An 18,442-nucleotide genomic window follows, 5' to 3' on the forward strand; every position below is an offset into this window, starting at 1 on the left:
GAAAAATCAGTTGCATATAAATAAAGAATGATAGAAACTTTCAAACATGACTTATGGTCATCAGAACGATAAACACCACCAGCAGCATCTGTAAATCTATCTGTAACATCTTTCCATTGTCAGGATGGATTTTTCTCAGCTGCAATGTATGACTGTGAGCTGGTATCTCAGGCTTTGATGTTCCTCCCACAGTGTTGAGCCCAGGCATTTCTGATAGGCAAGTGTAGGAGCCCTGGGCACAAGGCATCGTCCACTGTCCTGTGAAACCCTCAGCTCAGAGGAATTAGAGGAGATGTTAGGCATGAGGGCATAACCTGCATTTCATTATAGGTTTCCATCATTCATTTTCCTGTGAATGTTTTCCATAAAATGAAAGACTTTTAGCCAAATTTGGAATACTAAACCCTAATATATGATTTTTTGTGAATTGGGAAAAGAGAAGAAAGTAAATTAATTACAGACTTTTCATTTGCACATTTAGAATCATGAATGTAGTGAAGAGATGTTTTCACACCTTAAACATACCAATACTGAACTCATGAATTTGGAACATGTTCTTTGCAACTTCCTGGGTTTGAAGCCACCTTCATCTCTTCACAGCATGCTGTGTACTTCAGGTGGGAGCAGCTTCCTCTCTTCCCAGTCTTATGTTTAAGGGATGAGCGTCCTTCAGTCTGGGGTGATGTCCCAGGTGTGGTACTGCACCCATCCTCGTGTTCAGATTTACTCCAGACTTTACATGGTTAAGAACCAGATGCACACTGTTAGATTTTTAGAATTACAACTTGCCGGGGAGATTGCTGATGATTTCTCATGAGACATTCACTTTCTTTCCCCTGGCTGGATGACATTTGCACCTCATGAGATTAGATCCTGCCTCTGGTAGCAGACTTTACACATCAATTAAATGTATGCTTGGTTTCTCCTCTAATCTAGGCATGTCTTGAATCCCACGAGTCATATCATAAACACACAACATGCTCTCCTCACATGAATCACATAACAGTGCCATCATTTTCAGTCCAAGTGCTTGAGAATTTCTGAAGGATGAATTGGTAGTTACAATTAATCTAGCACATGTTCTCTCTAAAGTGCTTTTCACCTCACATGTCACAGTGACAAACAGGAAGACCAAGACATGCCCACAGCACTGATTGGAAATATATTAAATAGCACTGATTGGAAATATATTAAATAGACTCTCAAGTTGACTATATCTGAGTTCTGGAATTTTGAGTGTCATGAAGTAGTTCAGAGAAATGATCTGTGTGCATGAGTTAATCTGATACAACTTTATAGTAATATTTTCTAAGTGTAAGCTCTATTGTCAGGGAGTTAATCTACACTTATATAAGCTTTTCTTGGATTAACTTCCTGCATTTTAATTTTTTACTGCATAATCTACACTTGTTTTTCTTTTTTTTCTCTTGGGACCAGAAGTAGTTTAGTACATCTGAAAAATTGGGGAATTATTTCTATAAGCATTGCAGCTTATATCACAGAATTAAGACAGAACACCACACTTTTATGTCCTCCATGAACAAGGCATGTGAAACACAACATGAGTATTCCTGGTTAGAAATGAAGTTCTCTCTTCAGAAGAGTCTGTCGCCTGCCTTCCCTGCAACAGGAACCAGTGGTCCTTGCGTCTCTGACCCTCTGGCCCCTCCCTCCAAACTCCATGACTTTTCCTCTGTATCATCCATTCCAGGATGAGTGTGATGATCTTGGACTGTAATGGACACATGTCAGATATTCCCCAATTCTGAGATGCATAACTTAATCATAGACCAAAAGTCAGTTTAGTGTTGATCAGTCCCTGGAAAGGGAACCCAAGTGTTAGTGCAGCTCTTACAGCCTGTCCAAGTCTAAGGATTCAGAGCCTCACTGCACTCAGCAGTCTGGGTTTTGTTTTTCCCTCCAGTGTTTCTACCTTAGAAATATGATCATGGATAATAGTTTGGACAAATCTTGTCATATTTATCTTCCAAAGGTTTGAAATATGACCTAGTTTTATCCATAGATATGATCTTTTTGTACAGCTACCTTTAATGTGCCACAGACTACCCCAGTCAGGTATGGAGCCCCTGGAATGAGGGGCCTCGAAGAAATTGTGGGTAAGGATTCACAGTGACAAACAGAAACAAACACAGAGGCAGTTTGAATCTGAGTATATTTTGCAGTTGTCAAACAAGGTTTCCTATAGAGATATTTTCTCAGGGGATCTTTTTGTTAAACAAACCCAAACAGATGACATTATTGTTACTTGGCACAGTGAAACAGAAACCCAAAACATAGAGTCATCCAGGTTAATCAAAACATAAAATTGTCCTTGATTACTCAAAACATAGGACCATTCTTGATTAACATAGGATCATCCAAGGCTAACCATATATTTCTTAAATCAAATTAATATATTTTTATGGTCAGTTATTGTTTAACATCAATTACCTAGGTCTTGTGAATTTTTGAATTATTAAGCTATTTTGACTCTTTCTTATTAAAAGCTCCAGACACTTAAGCCCAATTTCAATGACACATGTTCAGCCATATGAAATTTTATTGTAGAGAAATTTGTTTTTCTTTTTTTATTTGAGTTAGAAACAAGATTGTTTTACTTGTCAATACCAGTTCCCACTCCCTCCCCTCCTTCTCTCCCCCCCCAACTAAAACCCTACCTATCACATATTCTTTTGGCTCCCTAGGGAGGGTGAGGCTTTCCATAGGGGGTCATCAAAGTCTCTCATATCCTTTGGGATAGGGCCTAGGCCAACATCCGTGTGTCTTGGTTCAAGGAGTATTCCTGTATGTTGATTGGACTCCCAAAGTCCGCACCTATGCTAGGGATAAGTACTGAAATGCTACAGGAGGTCCCTTAGATTCCCGAGGTCTCCTCACTAAAACCCACGTTCCTGGGGTCTGGATCAGTCCCATGCTGGTGTCCCAGCTATCAGTCTGGGAACCAAGAGCTCCACGTTGTTCAGGTCAGCTGATTCTGTGGGTTTCACCAGCTTGGTCTGTACCCCTTTCCCATCACTGGTTCTTCTTTGGAACTGGATTCCAGTTCAGTTCAGTGATAAGTTGTGGTGTCTGTTTCTACTTCCACCAGCTGCTGGGACCCAATTATCTCTTCTAATAAGGGGTGGCTATTGCAAGGGTCCTCTTGAGCCTGGACTGATCCCACAGCCACCAAGGAAGTCCTACTTTCTCAGGGGAACTGGAGAGATGGGAGGACACACAGTCATGTCAGTAGAGACCAGTTTACAGACTCTTCTCCTTCCTGAGACACATGAACTCTGCACTGCCTTTCCTAACAGACATTACACAGAAAGCACAATGAAAATAAAGTAACGCACATGAAGTTTTATTACAAATACAATATGAATAACATTTTAGTGAAATCATGCTTACACTGTTGCTTCATTTTCTCTCGGATACTTGTACCATTATCTGCTGCCCCAAGGGCTCACACAACAGAGCATGAGATATAGAAAGAAAATATGCAAATAAGGCCTCCCTCCCTCATGAAAACCATCCCTGCCCTCACCCCGCAGGTCAGGCAGAGGATTCTAGCACTGTCTTCCCATTCAGTGAGCAGCACTGAAAACACGACAATCAACATGGGGTTGGAGCTGCTCTGGGTTTTCTTTGTTGCTCTTTTAAAAGGTAGATAACACGGTATACTGAGTGTGTGAGGAGACATGAGTGAGAGCAACAGTAGACTTTGTGACAGTTTCTTCATCAGGATCCTCTCTGTTTGCAGGTGTCCACTCTGAGGTGCAGCTGGTTGAGTCTGGTGGAGGATTGGTGAAGCCTGCAGGGTCACTGAAACTCTCCTGTGTGGCCTCTGGATTCACCTTCACTGACTATGACATGTACTGGGTCCGCCAGGCTCCACGGAAGGGGCTGCAGTGGATTGCTAGCATAAGAAGTAAAAGTTATAATTATGCAACCTATTACGCAGATTTGGTGAAAGGCTGATTCACCATCTCTAGAGATGATTCCCAAAGCATGGATTACCTGCAAATGAACAACCTGAGAACTGAGGACATGGCCACTTATTACTGTACAAGAGACACAGTGAGGAGTCTCCAGTGTGATCCCAGACAAAAACCTCCCTGCCGGGTTCCCATGACCAGCAGGGGGCGCTCAGCACACATAAAGCCCAGGTTCAGACGTAATTGATTTTATTTTTTCTGTTTTATCTGGCTGCCCTCTAAAACATTATTTTTCTAGGGGAAACTTTTATAATTATAGACTCGAGGATTTGATCATGCTTCTAAAATTGATGACTTTGCTTTGATGAACGTTCTTAATCACTGCAGAACCTGGAAAAGCTGTTGCTGCTATTGATGCTATTATTGGTATATATGTATATATATATAATTTGAATTTTTGGAAACTTTCGCTATGCTGTCAACTTTGGATAAAAGTATCCCAGTTTACTGTGTTGAGTTGGCATTGTATAGAAATGAACAGCCATGTTGGTCTAGAAATGTTGAACTTAATTTTTTTTCATTTGTACAGGGGTAATGCACTGTATTAAATATGTGAGGTCTTAATAAAACGAAAGCAAAAAAAAAAAGAATCTCCCAGGGAAGAGTAGTGGTAGAGCATCTGCCTGGCATAGAGAAGGAGGCCCTGGTATCATTCCCAGAACACATGGAGAAAATAAAATAGTTTTGCATGAAGTTTCACAGGAAGAGCAGTAAACTCTATAGAGATGTGTTTCTATAGAGCTTTCTCAACTATTTAGAAAAGGAATGAAAACTTTGTGCCTCTCCAGGTAGAAAACTATAGGATGGCTACAGCACAGGGAGGGTGAATGACCACTAGGGCCATCAGTACAGGTGCCAGTGCCTCCTCTGGCTTCTCTTTAGGGGATGTGAGGTCACGAGAAAGCCTTCTGCAGGGACCATGGTGTGTTTTCAGCAGCCCGGTACAGGCAGGGAGCTCACCCTGCCCCTGCTTTCTTTTACCTGTTTTCAACTGAAATCCATCCTGTTTCCTGAGCAGGACATTCCCTTCTACCTGCTTTTATGTCACAGACTCTGACAAGGATGCACAGGACACCAAGGAAGGAGGAAAGGGGGAGAATGGGAACAAAAGGATGCCAAGAGGGACAGGTGACTGAATAAGTCAAAAAGGAAAAAACAAAGTTAAAACTGTCTCCAAATTAGTGTTGAGCTTTTGTATTTTAAGCATTCACTTTGAAATCTACAAAAAAAACCATATCATGCATGAATACATGTATTTTGGAACCATGCACGAGTCACAGCCAAGAAAACTCCCAGCAGCTGGTTCTGTGCTTAAGAGTTTGTAACGTTTAAACGGAACCTGATTTGGCTCTCAGCTTCCCACTCAGGCAGCTCACAACTACCCATAATTCCATCTCTCTGACCCCCTGGCCCCTTCACCTAAACGTGATGACTCTGCCTCAGTATCATCCATTCCAGGATGTTTTCCTTTCAATGAGGATGTGTGTGATGATCTTGGAATCTCATGGAGACAATGTCAGATGTTCTCCAATTTAATCATAGAACAAATATCAGCTTTATGCTGTATTCTGCTGGACAGTTTCACTTATAAGTTGTTAGGAATTTCCATACATAGTTCTGTGTTCCTATTCAATACATATAACCTACTTAGAGTCTCATATAATATCTGTTTCAGAGATGATCTTAATTAATACAGACATCTCAGGACATGCTGATTTTCCTCAAGGTGATATAATTTCTGTATTCATTCAGATGAAATATTCCCATTGTGTCTCACATATAACCGTGTCTTCTTGATGCAGTCATCTGCTGACAGACAGTGCTGCAATAAATATCAATGTGTAAATGTTTCTGAGGTATATTCCCTTTAGGCCAATTCAGAAGTCAATTCAGTTGTATGTAGCCTACTTGAAGGACAAATACTAGTTCTATATGTCTGACAGGAGCATGTAAATTCTCAAAATTTATAATATTTTGAAATTTCCATTCATCACCATCATCATCACAACCATCTTCTATAAATAAATCTGACAACCTTGTCACAAAGCAGAGCAACTCTCTCAGGCCTGAAATCTACTGAGAGTTTAGGTCCTGATGTTTCACCCACAGCATCTGCAGAGCCCTGAGCTAAGACAAAGAATGCATTTCCTCAGACAACGTTAGGATTTGGACATCAGCATCCTTTGCCTGATCCAGGTGTCCTCCACCTCTTCAAACTTGAGTAGGTCCTTATTTAAAGTAATTCTTTGCTCATGAATATGCAAATCATGAAATCTGTGCTGGTAAATACAGAGATGTCCACACCAACAACACATGATCAGTGTCCTCTCCACAGTCACTGAGCACACAGGGCCCCACCATGGGATGGAGCTGGATCATCCTCTTCCTGGTGACAGCAGCTACAGGTAAGTGCTTAAGTTCCAGACTTGAGAAAGGGCCATTTACTCAGGTGACAATGACATCCACTAGGCCTTTCTCTCCACAGGTGTCCACTCCCAGGTCTAGCTGTAGCAGTCTGGGGCTGAGTTGAGGAGGCCTGGGTCTTCAGTGAAGCTGTCTTGCAAGGCTTCAGGCTACACCTTCACTAGCTATGTTATGAGCTGGGTGAAGAAGAGGTTTGGACAGTGCCTGGAGTGGATTGGAGATTTCTTCCTGGAGATGGCAGTACTAGCTACCATCAGAAGTTTCAGGGAGTGTCCACACTGACTGCAGACAAACCCTCCAGGACAGCCTACAAGGAGCTCAGCAGCCTGACATCTGAGGACTCTTCAGTCTATTACTGTGCAAGACACACAGTGTTGCAACCACAGCCTGAGTGTGTCAGAAACCGTGGAGTGGCAGGAAAGTTCCCTGGGACTGAGATGACAAAGAAGATCAGCCTGGAGACTTGCTCAGAAATAATCACTTGAGTGGCGACTTTTCTGACCCTCCATCACAGTCTCAACAGTCTTTGTCAAGTTTTCCAAGTTTCAACTGTAATAAAACGATGCTGAATGAGGTCCAGTGACCATCTCCATGTACATGTTCCTTCTGTAATAAAACACTAAAGGGAAAACTTTGGTAATGCATAGTGACAATAATATCTTTGGGCTCTCAGAGACTGGAGCTTTGGTTGTAGTAGCTTTGAATAAAATATTTTGCCTGTAAAGTACAAATAAATGATATCACACCAAACCAAATATCCTCTCATAGTCTTTTTTATTTAAATTAGAAACAATATTGTTTTACATGTTAATTCCAGTTCCCTCTCCCTTATCTCCTCCCCTACCCCAAGCCAACACCCTACATATCCCATATAATTTTTGCTCCACAGAGAGAGTGAGGCCTTCCATGGTGGGTCTTCAGAGTCTGTCTTATCTTTGGAATAGGGCCTAGGCCCTCCACCGTGTGTCTCGGCTGAGGGTGTGTCCCTCTATGTGAAATGGGTTCCCAAAATTCATTCCTGTGCTAGGAATAAGTATTGATCTACTACAAGAGGCCCCGTAGATTTCCGAGACCTCCTCACTGACAGCCACATTTATGGGGTCTTTTTCATTTCCATGATGGCTTCCCAGTGATCAGTCCGGGGGGCCAAGCATTCACCCTTGTTCAGCTGATTATGTGGGATTCACCAGCCTGGTCTTAACTCCTTTGTCCATCACTCCACCTTCTCTGCAACTGGATTACAGTTCAGTTCAGTGTTTAACTGTGGGTGTCTGCTTCTACTTCCATTAGGTGCTGGATGATGGATCTAGGATGGCATATAAGTTACTCATCAATCTAATTATCAGGGGAGGGCATTTAAGGTAGCCTCTCCTCTGTTGCTTAGATTGTTAGTTGGTGTCATCCTTGTAGATCTGGAAATTTCCCTGATTTCTTAAACCTATACTGCCCCCCTAACTGATGGAATCTCTTATTGCACTCTTCTCTATTCTTCCACCTACACCACATTCCTGTTCCCTTAGGTCTTAGTAACATGAATGTGTGTTTTTATCTCAGCCTGTGTCATCCAGAAGAACTTCTGGTCTCTTACAATGAATGAAATATTTGTGTCATTATGCATTGCCACACAAGTGTAATCATTGTAAGTTGAACAAGTGTATCGTTAAATTAGTTTTCATCAAACACAATGTATATACATGCTAATTAAGAATAGGTTTAAGATTATTCATAATAATCTGGTCTCAAGTTTACTGCCTTTCCAGTCCCTGTACCCTGACCCACAGTCTCAAGCATTTACAGAACACTGCCTTACTCTGTTACACCCACATACTTCACCGTCCACTGGATATCTTGAAGTCACCCTTGATCTATAATGTGTTTGGTTTTATATAATGAGCAGCATGGAGGCCTTAAATACTTGATAATCTCAATGTTTGGATGCAGTATGAAGTCTCTGTAGCAGAGAGTATTAATTTTGCATGTTCCTGTAGCAAACACACTTAACCTTGAAATTTGAATGCCATGAGCTGAATATGGATGAAGCCTCATATGATAAAATTTTGTTGGCAGGCATGAATCACCTGTGCCAATTCTGTGTTAGAGACCTTTCAGATCTGTGGTGAATTTAAAATACTGTTTGAAATACTGAAGACTTCATAAAGCACCTCCTGTCTTCTGCAGTGGTAACTGGGGAATGATAAGAAGGCAAGGGAATCTTCCCATTCTGGTCTCTGAAATGAACAAGACTTCAATGTACTGAGAAGGCATTTGTCAGGTTGCTGTAAGACATTGATACAAGGGGTTGTCTGTTACATGCTGCTGAGTCACCTTGAAGTGGCCAAACACTTCAAATGTCATGTCATCAGGTAGACATGAGAATGTGGGAACATTAGAGCATGGCTGTTGTGGGAGCTCAGTCTGATTAGCCAATGACATTTGGGGTTTTCTTCCTCTATGGGCGTGGTTCTCTCTGCTTAGTGAACAGATAAGACCTGAGGTCAGGAGTCCCATGATCTCTCTACCTTGGAAGCTGAAAGCTTCAACATGCACCTGGTCATGTGCTTTTCTCCATCCTTCCCTGGCATAGGAAGAGGCAACAGTGTCACTTCCCTCTGTATTTATGAGTGTGTGTCCCTATTTCATCCCTTAATAAGGAAGTCTTCCTCACAAGCAGCCAATACATGGCCTCCCTATCATCCAGGTGGCAGATTGCTCTCCATCCTGTGATGATGGCAGGCATAAGACCTGTGTTTATGTTGAAGACAATAAATAGTAACTTGATTAATGACGATGTTTACACAAACATACTACATACAGAAACATCAAAACTATTTGCAAGTAGTTTTTCCAATTGTTTATATTATCAATAAACTATATTTATTTAATTAGTTTTCTTCAGTCTTTTGGATACAAAACACAGTCCTGGACCATCAGGTGTCTGGGCTGAGAACACGGTTCTTTCTGTAGAAAAGCTGGGCACTAGGACCCAGAAATCATTCTGGGGAAACAGCTGCTTAAATTTACCCTGATGTTTTGCTCTTATCACCACTCTGCTAGCTAATAGCAAAGAGTGATCATGTCATTTTATGCAACTCTTCCTGTAGTTATGGAATCAATATAATATTTTATATACCTTAAATTTCTTAGAAATGTGATGAGGCCGATCCTAACATCCATGCTTACTTTCATGTGCATTTATTTTTGTTCCAGTCTGCTGCAAGAAATATTACTAGATCATGACTATGAGAAACTGTGTGTGAGTATCCTCCAGCAGTTCTTGTGAGAAGAAACCCACTGAGATGTCACCGTTTCACTGTGAAAAGGGCATAGAAATGAACAAAGACCATGCAGCAGAATCTAATGTCCACATTCCAGATATGGATGGATCCTATAGATCATCCATACTCCTGATCAGAAGCAACTGCCACAACAGATCAACCTGATGAATATGAAGAACAGGTCAACAGGGGATGATCACACCTCAGCCAATCAGAGCCCTAAGGAACAGGTTCAAAGATGGAACAGCAAGGGAGGTCACCACATCTGTCTAGAGTTTCTTCCTTTTGCTTATCTACACATAACCAGGCTAAATAAGTGACACCTGTCAGAGAAATGATTTGATCATAAAGAACACAAAACAGAAGTGATTTCAGATCAGAAACTCACTGCATTTAGTTGCTTTAAACGAAGTCACTTTCCTGCAAGTGCCGCAGAAACAATAAAGTCATGGTCCATAAGGATTCTTAGCCATAGCAAACTTTCTCTAAAACATGACTTAAAAATCAATTAATTCCAAACTCTCTATTACAGGGATAGCCATTCAAAGGGGCCTCTAAAGAGTGAGCCCACAACCACTATGGCAGCCCTACATCCACAGAGGGTGGAAGAGATGGGAAGATATAAACCATGGCACTACAGACCAGGTAACAGACTCCTCTCCTTCCTGTTGTAACCACACACAAGGAGCCTATATTCATTTTGCGAAAAAATAATGGTACAGATGCCAAAGGTGTTAACTAACAAATGCCAAACACAAACATTTGTCCTATGTGTAATAGCAGATTGTGATGTCTATAGGATTTCTCAAGGAATAGCCACTGTATCATTAATGATTATTTAATATGTATATTTATTATATATAAATTCATATGTATTCTATAATGAGGACAAAAATGTGTGTTGTCCTGGCTCATGTTAAATTTCCCCCCATGCTGTTCCCAGCCCAGTTTTATTATCGTAAATTCATGCATACTTCACTATTCATTGATCTTTGCATTAGTCCCCCTTGAATTATAGAATTGTAATTTTGAATGTTTAAACTTCGATGAACTTATTGTGTAGTATCTGGTGAGTTAAGAACTAAAGAATGCATGTAAAAAATAAATAAATAAAAGATGTTAAAGCTTTTGGCAAATAAATAATGAATAATAGTTCAATGAAATCTTGGTAGTCACTATTTCATGTTCTCTCAGACATTTGCACCATTGCTGCTGCCTCTAAGGCTCACATGCCAGAGAATAAGATATATCAGGAAGATATGGAAATACGGCCTCTCTGTGCTCATAAAACAAGACCTGTCCTGACCCCGCAGGTCAGGCAGAGGACTCTAGCCCTGTCTTCTCATTCAGAGATCAGCACTGAAAACACGACATTCAACATGGAGCTGGGGCTGCACTGGGTTTTCATTGTTGCTCTTTTAAAAGGTAGATAACATGGGATACTGAGTGTGTGAGGAGACATGAGTGAGAGAGACAGTAGACTTTGTGACAGTTTCTTCATCAGGATCCTCTCTGTTTGCAGGTGTCCACTGTGGAGTACAGCTGGTTGAGTCTGGTGGAGGATTAGTGAAGCCTGCAGGGTCACTGAAACTCTCCTGTTGCGGGCTCTGGATTCACCTTCACTGACTATAACATGCACTGGGTCTGCCAGGCTCCATGGAAGGGGCTGGAGTGGGTTGCTTATGTAAGCACTAAAAGTAATAATTATGCAGCCTCTTATGCTGATTCGGTGAAAGGCAGATTCACCATCTCCAGAGATGATTCCCGAAGCATGGCTGACCTGCAAATGAACAATCTGAGAACTGAGGACACGGCCACTTATCACTGTATAAGCAACACAGTGAGGAGTCTTCAGTGTGAGCCCAGACAAAAACCTCCCTAGCAGATACCCATGATCAGCAGGGGGTGCTCAGCACCCATAAAGCCCAGGTTCAGACAAAATGGCTTGTTTTCTGTGTTATGAAGATGCCTTCTCCATCTGACACTTTTCTGACCATCCTCTTAACAATTATAGAATCTAGGAATTGATTATGTCTCTAGAGATAAACAAGTCCTATTTTGATGCAATTTATTAAAACAAATATGTCAGCTAGTCCTACTTGAACCTAATACAGAAAGTGTCTATTAGGGAAGAATGATTCTCTGTGGTCACCAGGATCAGCTTCTGGGGAAGCTTGGAAACCTCAGATGGACTTTTGCCTCATCCTGAGGTTAGAACAGACCCTTGACAGGAACAGTTTTACTAAATCAGAGGGAACCAAGTGGAAGGGGAGCCAGGCTCAGTCTCAGCAGTCACCTTGAGTTGTCCTATGGGCTGAAGAGGGTTGCCCCAATGTTACAGAGGAACTTTGGGTGACTGTCCAGGTAGCAGATGTCTCTGTCAATTCTAGAGTTTATATATTATCCTTCTGTGGTCTTTGATAGAATTAAAGACAGATAGTTATGGTTATAGTTTTCTTCAGTTATTATGAAAGATAAGTTTTCCTTCTTTTATTGAGACAGAAAAGAGGAGATGATGGGGGAATGTACTGTGTATGTTTATCTTATTGATTGTTAAATAAAATACTCTTTGGCCAATGAGACAGCAAGTTAGACGGGACTAGGAGTCAAAGAGGATTCTGGGAAATGTAGTAGAGAAGTGGTGATCCAGGCGGGAAGTGACATAGCAAGGAGACCCATATTTAAGAGAAGGAGAAACAGGGAGGGCCCTTTTTCCCCTTCCTTCTCCAGCAGCACAATGTGATCCACCAGCAAGGAGGGATGCCAATAAGGCGTCCGATAAGATAAGTCTTATAAAATATATAGATTTATGATGGTTAAGACTGAGCTAGCAGATGAGAATCCTAGTCATTGGCCAAGCAGCTTTGAACCTAATACAAGTTTCTGTGTATTCATTTGGGCCCTAACTCAGGCGGGCAGCTGGCGTAAAGCTCACACGTGGTGGTGGTGGGGCTCAGGCGGCTTTTGGCAGAAAGATTTATAGTAACAGTCTAACCCCCTCTCCTCTTCTGGAGGCTGTAGACTTATAAGGCTCAGAAGTTGTAGCATTGAACTTTTAATTCAATTATTTTCATTACTACATTCATCTTGGTGTTTTCTGAAAGTGTTTTGAATTAATGGCTAGATGACTTTCAGCTCATGAGATTAGATCCTGCCAGGTTGACTACAACTGAGATCTGGAGTATTAAATGTTATGAAGCAGTTCAGAGAAATGGTCTGAGTTCATAAGTTACTCTAATACAACTTTAGAGTAATATTTTCTAATTTTAAGCCATTATTGGCAGGGAGAGTTGATCTCATTTATATAAGGTTTTGTTGGATTAAATTCCTGCATTTTAATTTTTGTACTACATATTCCACCATTGTCCTCATTTTTTTGCCTTGGAACAAGAAGTACTTCAAGTACATCTGAAATCTTCAGGAAAATTGTCTATATCCACTGCAGCTCCTATGACAGAATTAAGACAGAAAACCACAGGTTTATGTCCTCCATGAACAAGGCATCTGAAACAAATATGAGTTTTCCTGGTTAGAAATGAAGTTCTTTCTTCAGAAGAATCTGGTTTCTCCCTTCCCTACATTCAGGAATCAGTGAACCTTGCATCTCCGAACTTCTGGCTCCTTCACCCAAAACTGATACACAATGAGGTATGTCCTTCTGGATGTATGTTTCTTTTATTGGTTGATGAATAAATCACTGTTTTGCCAATAGAGGCAGGATGATAGGCTGGAATAGGAGACGAGGAGAATTCTGGGAAAGGTAAGCAGAGAGAGACCACAAGAGAAACCATGAAGGTCCTGAGTTACACCCACAGCATGTGCACAGACCTGAGGGAAGGGTAAGGATGCAATTCCTCAGAAAGGATGAGGATTTGGACCTCAGTATCTTTTGCTGGACCCAAATGTTCTCTACCTCCTTCTTTCTCAGATGGACTAGGGCTTATTTAAAGAATTTCTCTGATCATGAATATGCAAATCATGTGAGTCTGTAGTGGTAAATACAGGGATATCCACACCACCAACTACACATGATCAGTGTCCTCTCTACAGTCACTGAGCACACAGGTCCTCACCATGGCATGGAGCTGGATCATCCTCTTCCTGGTGACAGCAGCTACAGGTAAGGGCTCCAAGTTCCAGACTTGAGGAGGGACCACGCACTCAGGTGACAGTGACATCCACTCTGCCTTTCTCTCCACAGTTGTCCACTCCCAGATCCAGCAGCAGCAGTCTGTAGCTGAGGTGGTGAGGCCTGGAGCCTCAGTGAAGGTGTCCTGCAAGGCTTCAGGCTACACATTCTCTTATGATTATATGCACTGGGTGAAACAGAAGCCTGGACAGGGCCTGGAGTGGATTGGGGGGATATTTACTGGAATTGGTATTGCCAACTATGGGCAGAAGTTCCAGGGCAAGGCCACACTGACTGCAGACACATCCTCCAGCACAGCCTACATGGAGCTCAGCAGCCTGACATCTGAGGACTCTGCAGTCTATTACTGTGCAAGAGACACAGTTTTGTAACCACATCCTGAGTGTGTCAGAAACCCCAGAGGAGCAGGAAGCTGCCCTGTGACTGAGATGACAGATAACATCAGCCTGGGACTTACTCAGAAACGTTCAACCTGAAATCCCTGTTTCTGCCTCCTCCTAACAGTCTGTAGGAGGTTTTTCAATTTATCCAAGTGACATCTGAGAATGAAGTGTTGCTCATTGAGTGTGCACTGCGGTTCACCAGACCTTGAGGAGATCTTTATCAGTGACCAACTCCATGGACATGCGTCCTTAATGACACAAATATAAGGATCTGTGACAACACATTATGACATGAGTGTGTTTGTGCCTTACGGGGTGTGAGAGAGAGACAGTGTGCGTGTGTGAGTGTGTACATGTGTGTGTGTGAGTGTGTGTGCACATGTGTGTGTATGTGTGTGTGTGTGCATGTATCTGTGTGTGAGTGTGTATGTGTGTGTGAGTGTGTGTGTGTGTGTGTGTGTGTGTGCTTGTGTCGGGGTTGGTGGGTGTATGTGTGTGAGTGTGTGTGTGTGTGTGTGAGTGTGTGTGTGTGTGTGTGTGTGAGAGAGAGAGAGAGAGAGAGAGAGAGAGAGAGAGAGAGAGAGAGAGAGAGAGAGAGTGTGTGTGTGTGTGATTTAAATCAAAGAGATTATAACTGTTGGTGAAGTAGCTGGAAATACACTATAATAAGAATTTGGCTAGGAAAATAGATCAGCAATATCAGAACAAACAAAAACGCATGTCAAAATTCAGTTTGATGTACTTAAGAGCACACCAAATACTTTAGTAGAAGTTGTTACCAAAGATTTGTGGGGAGTCACTTTACCTTTCCTCATAATTTCATTCTATATGCTAAATTATAAGTAAGTCTAATCCTGGATTTCTTTGTTAGTAGTAATCACATTTATTATCAATTGAGAGATGAAGATGACCCGAATATCACACTGTGGAGTCCTCTGGTATAGAGTCTGTTACTCTCTCAGCATTCTGGGCTCCTGCTCACATAACACTGGGCCAGAGCAGGGGGATCCTGACCTGATAATGGGAGAGGCCTTTATGTCATCAGGAGCCCTGGGTGATCATTGCCTGTTTCCTGAATTTGGATTGTCTCTGCAACAAGTTTAGATTGACACTGACTGACAATGACTGGACGTCAGTGTATGGCCCAGGATAACCCAACCAACCCCACACCAACACACACACACACACACACACACAGATGAGAAAAAGAGAGGGACAAAAGGAGAGAGAGAGAGAGAGAGAGAGAGAGAGAGAGAGAGAGAGAGAGAGGAGAGGGAGAGAGATTTTTGTTTTTAGAGATGTGAAGGGAAACTTATAATCCCTCTTGATTTATGACTCTAACTTTCACATATCTGTATCTAATGAATTCTCTATATCTGTGCTTTTTTGTTTTTCTTCTGTTTGCATTAGGATAACACACATACCTTGGCTCTACAAAGGCTCAATGACAGGAACAAATAATTCTGCCATTGATAGAATGGCTACAGGGTATTTTAATTACAGAAAGTTCCTGTCCTCCAAGGCCCAGTGTCCCCTCAATGTCCTGTGTGCAACATAAAGTTTCAGCAACATCATGAAATCTCTTACTCAGATATAAACCACAGAGTCAGGATAGAAAGAGAAGAGGGGTTCCATTATCTGTGAATTCCAGGGAACCATCCACGGAAAGATTAAACGTGGTAAGAATGTTGGGTTGTTGTTATATTTGAACTGGATGAACCCATGCAAGTTGAATAGGGCTGACTTCGGTGGGGACACACTGGATCTCTCAAGGAGAGGTAAAGATTCCATCCTCCACAGAACTTCATCTTATGGCTGCCATGATTCATCACAGTCACACAAGATTCCTAGGAGAACCTTCCTGAACTGTACATGATTGCTGAGAGCACATTTAACTGTCTACAAACATTTCAGAGCAATCCCTATATGGGGTGAGTTTAATCAATTGGAGACCAAGATCTGTCAAATAATTATAGAGGTCCAAAAGTGTTTATTGTGATTTTCCAAATGACATCAAGTCCACATGGTCACTGACATTGGTAAGTATTTTTGCCATGAGACATCGGAAAGTAAAAGCAAAATAATTTAGCTATGCACAGCCTGGGGGGTAAGTATAGAGGGGCCAGCAAGGGTGTTTCCTGACTCTACTCAGAGTTTATTCCTCTCAGTTATCCACATACAAGGCCCAGGAGACCATCTCCTATGGCAGTTAGAACCCTCCCCTAGAAGGACACAAGATCAGTTAGTTCCTAGACTGTGTCACTCTACTCAGGCTGCTACAGAAAAGGAAATGACACAGTTCAAAGGTCCTCTCTGTCACCATGGAGACAGTACATCTCATAGAAGCCTCAATGGAAGCCAGGACTGGACAGTCTTATCTCATGGAGAGGCAACTCAAGGTTCTTCATGCTGAGTCTCACCCAATCAGGATAGAGTTTCATTCCTGGGAGGGGACAGGACTGGAGGGATGGAGGGACATGGGATCACGGTCCCAAGTAGAGGCTCCAGAATTCTTAGAGACACACATGGTTCCTTTATTAGTTTGAAAATGTTTAAATCTACTGACCCTGATGTACAGCAGTGGGAACTGAAACACAGGCTTCACTATAGTGGGAAATTACCAATACGGAGTCAGGTAGAAATATAAGGGTGTTTAATAGGGAAAAGTCTTACTTACAGAGCGACCTAGCCAGCTGGTGGCAGCAGCCTGTTCCGCAAGAATCAAAGAGAAACCGAAACCGCAAATGCAGTCACACTATGTCACTCTGACCACGCCCTCCTAAGCCTGGTCAGGCACACCTGTAGCCAGCCCCTAAGAAGGCGTGGCTACAGCTTCCCCTACACTTCACCAAACTAATAATTAATGCAAACAAAGATTCAAATTTAAGTTGCTTACAGGATCTAATTCAAATACCTTTGGGAGGATTCATGTGTCATGATATCATATGGCTTTATTTCTATTTTATGCATTTATCTATTTATCTCTTATTGTTTTCTAGAGTTCCTTTGCCTATATGGTACAGCTTCTCATTTTGTCTTTTTATGGGATTCCTGAGTAAATAAATCAGGTGGTGCCTGCAACCACACCTGCTTCTAGTGCCTTTTGGGCTCTTGCCATTCAGTTTTTGGTTTGGTTTGTCCTGTTCAAATGCATTATTTTTTATCTCATTTTACTTTTTTGTATTTTATTCACTAGAATCTATTTGTTTTCAACAGACAGCAAGGTGGTGAATACGGGTTGGGGGTACTTGGGAGTTGAGGAGGGAGGAGGAAGTATGGGAAGAAGCTTCTCCCATCAGCCTGTGTTTCCTCTACATTCCACAGTCAGGAAGGTGGAAGAAGTAGGTATGGACCCCATGCTACAATGACATGACAGTGTGCTAACTTTCTAGGAAAGATAGGAAAACATTAAATAGCTGGAAAAGGGAAGAAAAACTTAAGCAGTGTGGTATTTCTAGTCAGAAAACAGGAATTCAGGAAGCCAAGTGTAAAAAGTAGATTGGAGTTGGCATGAGACCTAAAAATACAGAAGCAGCAAGTATGTTCATAGCAGCATTATTTGTAAAATCCAGAACTTGGTAATAACCTAGATGCCCCTTAAACAAATAGTGGATGAAGAAACTGTGATATATTTATACAACGAAGTACTACTCAGCAGTAACAAACAAATGGACTAACCTAGAAAAAAAATACACCTGAGTAAGGAAACCCATTCCCACAAAACAAATATAGTATGTACTCAATCATAAATGGATACCAGAAATGAAGCAAAAGATACACAGACTGCAATCTTCAATCCCAGAGAAGCTTTAACCCTCTACCATAAACGGAGAGAAGCAGATGCAGATGCAGAAATCCACAGCTAACCAATGGGCCAAGCTCCTGGAGTGCAATCAAAGTGAGGGAGGAAGGATGATATGAACAAAGGTGTCAAGATCATGATGGAAAAATCCACAGAATCAGCTGGGCCACCTAATGAGAGATCACTGACTGGAGAAATGATTAATGCTTTGATGTTATAAACACCAGTTGGTTCCTAATTTTGTCTCGAAAAGTTGTGTCATTATTTGTCTTCACTAAGGCTCGAGCCCCTGAGTTTATGATATAGCTGAAAAACATGCAAATAATGCCCTCCTCTGCCCATGAAAAGCAGCGCTGATGCTGAGCACAGACAGAGGCACCCGGATCTGGAGTCCCAGGTCCTCCCATTCT

At 41.8% G+C, this 18,442-nt stretch overlaps 1 pseudogene and 1 gene segment (V, D, J or C); both read left to right on the top strand.

The window, feature by feature from the left end:
- The first annotated feature begins 11,076 nt into the window (after positions 1–11,076).
- LOC113831849 lies at positions 11,077–11,579 on the top strand (annotated as a pseudogene).
- Positions 11,580–13,771: 2,192 nt separating this feature from the next.
- LOC118238988 lies at positions 13,772–14,218 on the top strand. The segment is given in 2 exon segments: positions 13,772–13,817; positions 13,899–14,218. Coding segments are annotated over 2 exon segments (366 nt in total).
- Positions 14,219–18,442: the final 4,224 nt, after the last annotated feature.

The sequence above is a fragment of the Cricetulus griseus genome, chromosome 5 (assembly GCF_003668045.3).
Source record: "Cricetulus griseus strain 17A/GY chromosome 5, alternate assembly CriGri-PICRH-1.0, whole genome shotgun sequence".
Taxonomy (NCBI): domain Eukaryota; kingdom Metazoa; phylum Chordata; class Mammalia; order Rodentia; family Cricetidae; genus Cricetulus; species Cricetulus griseus.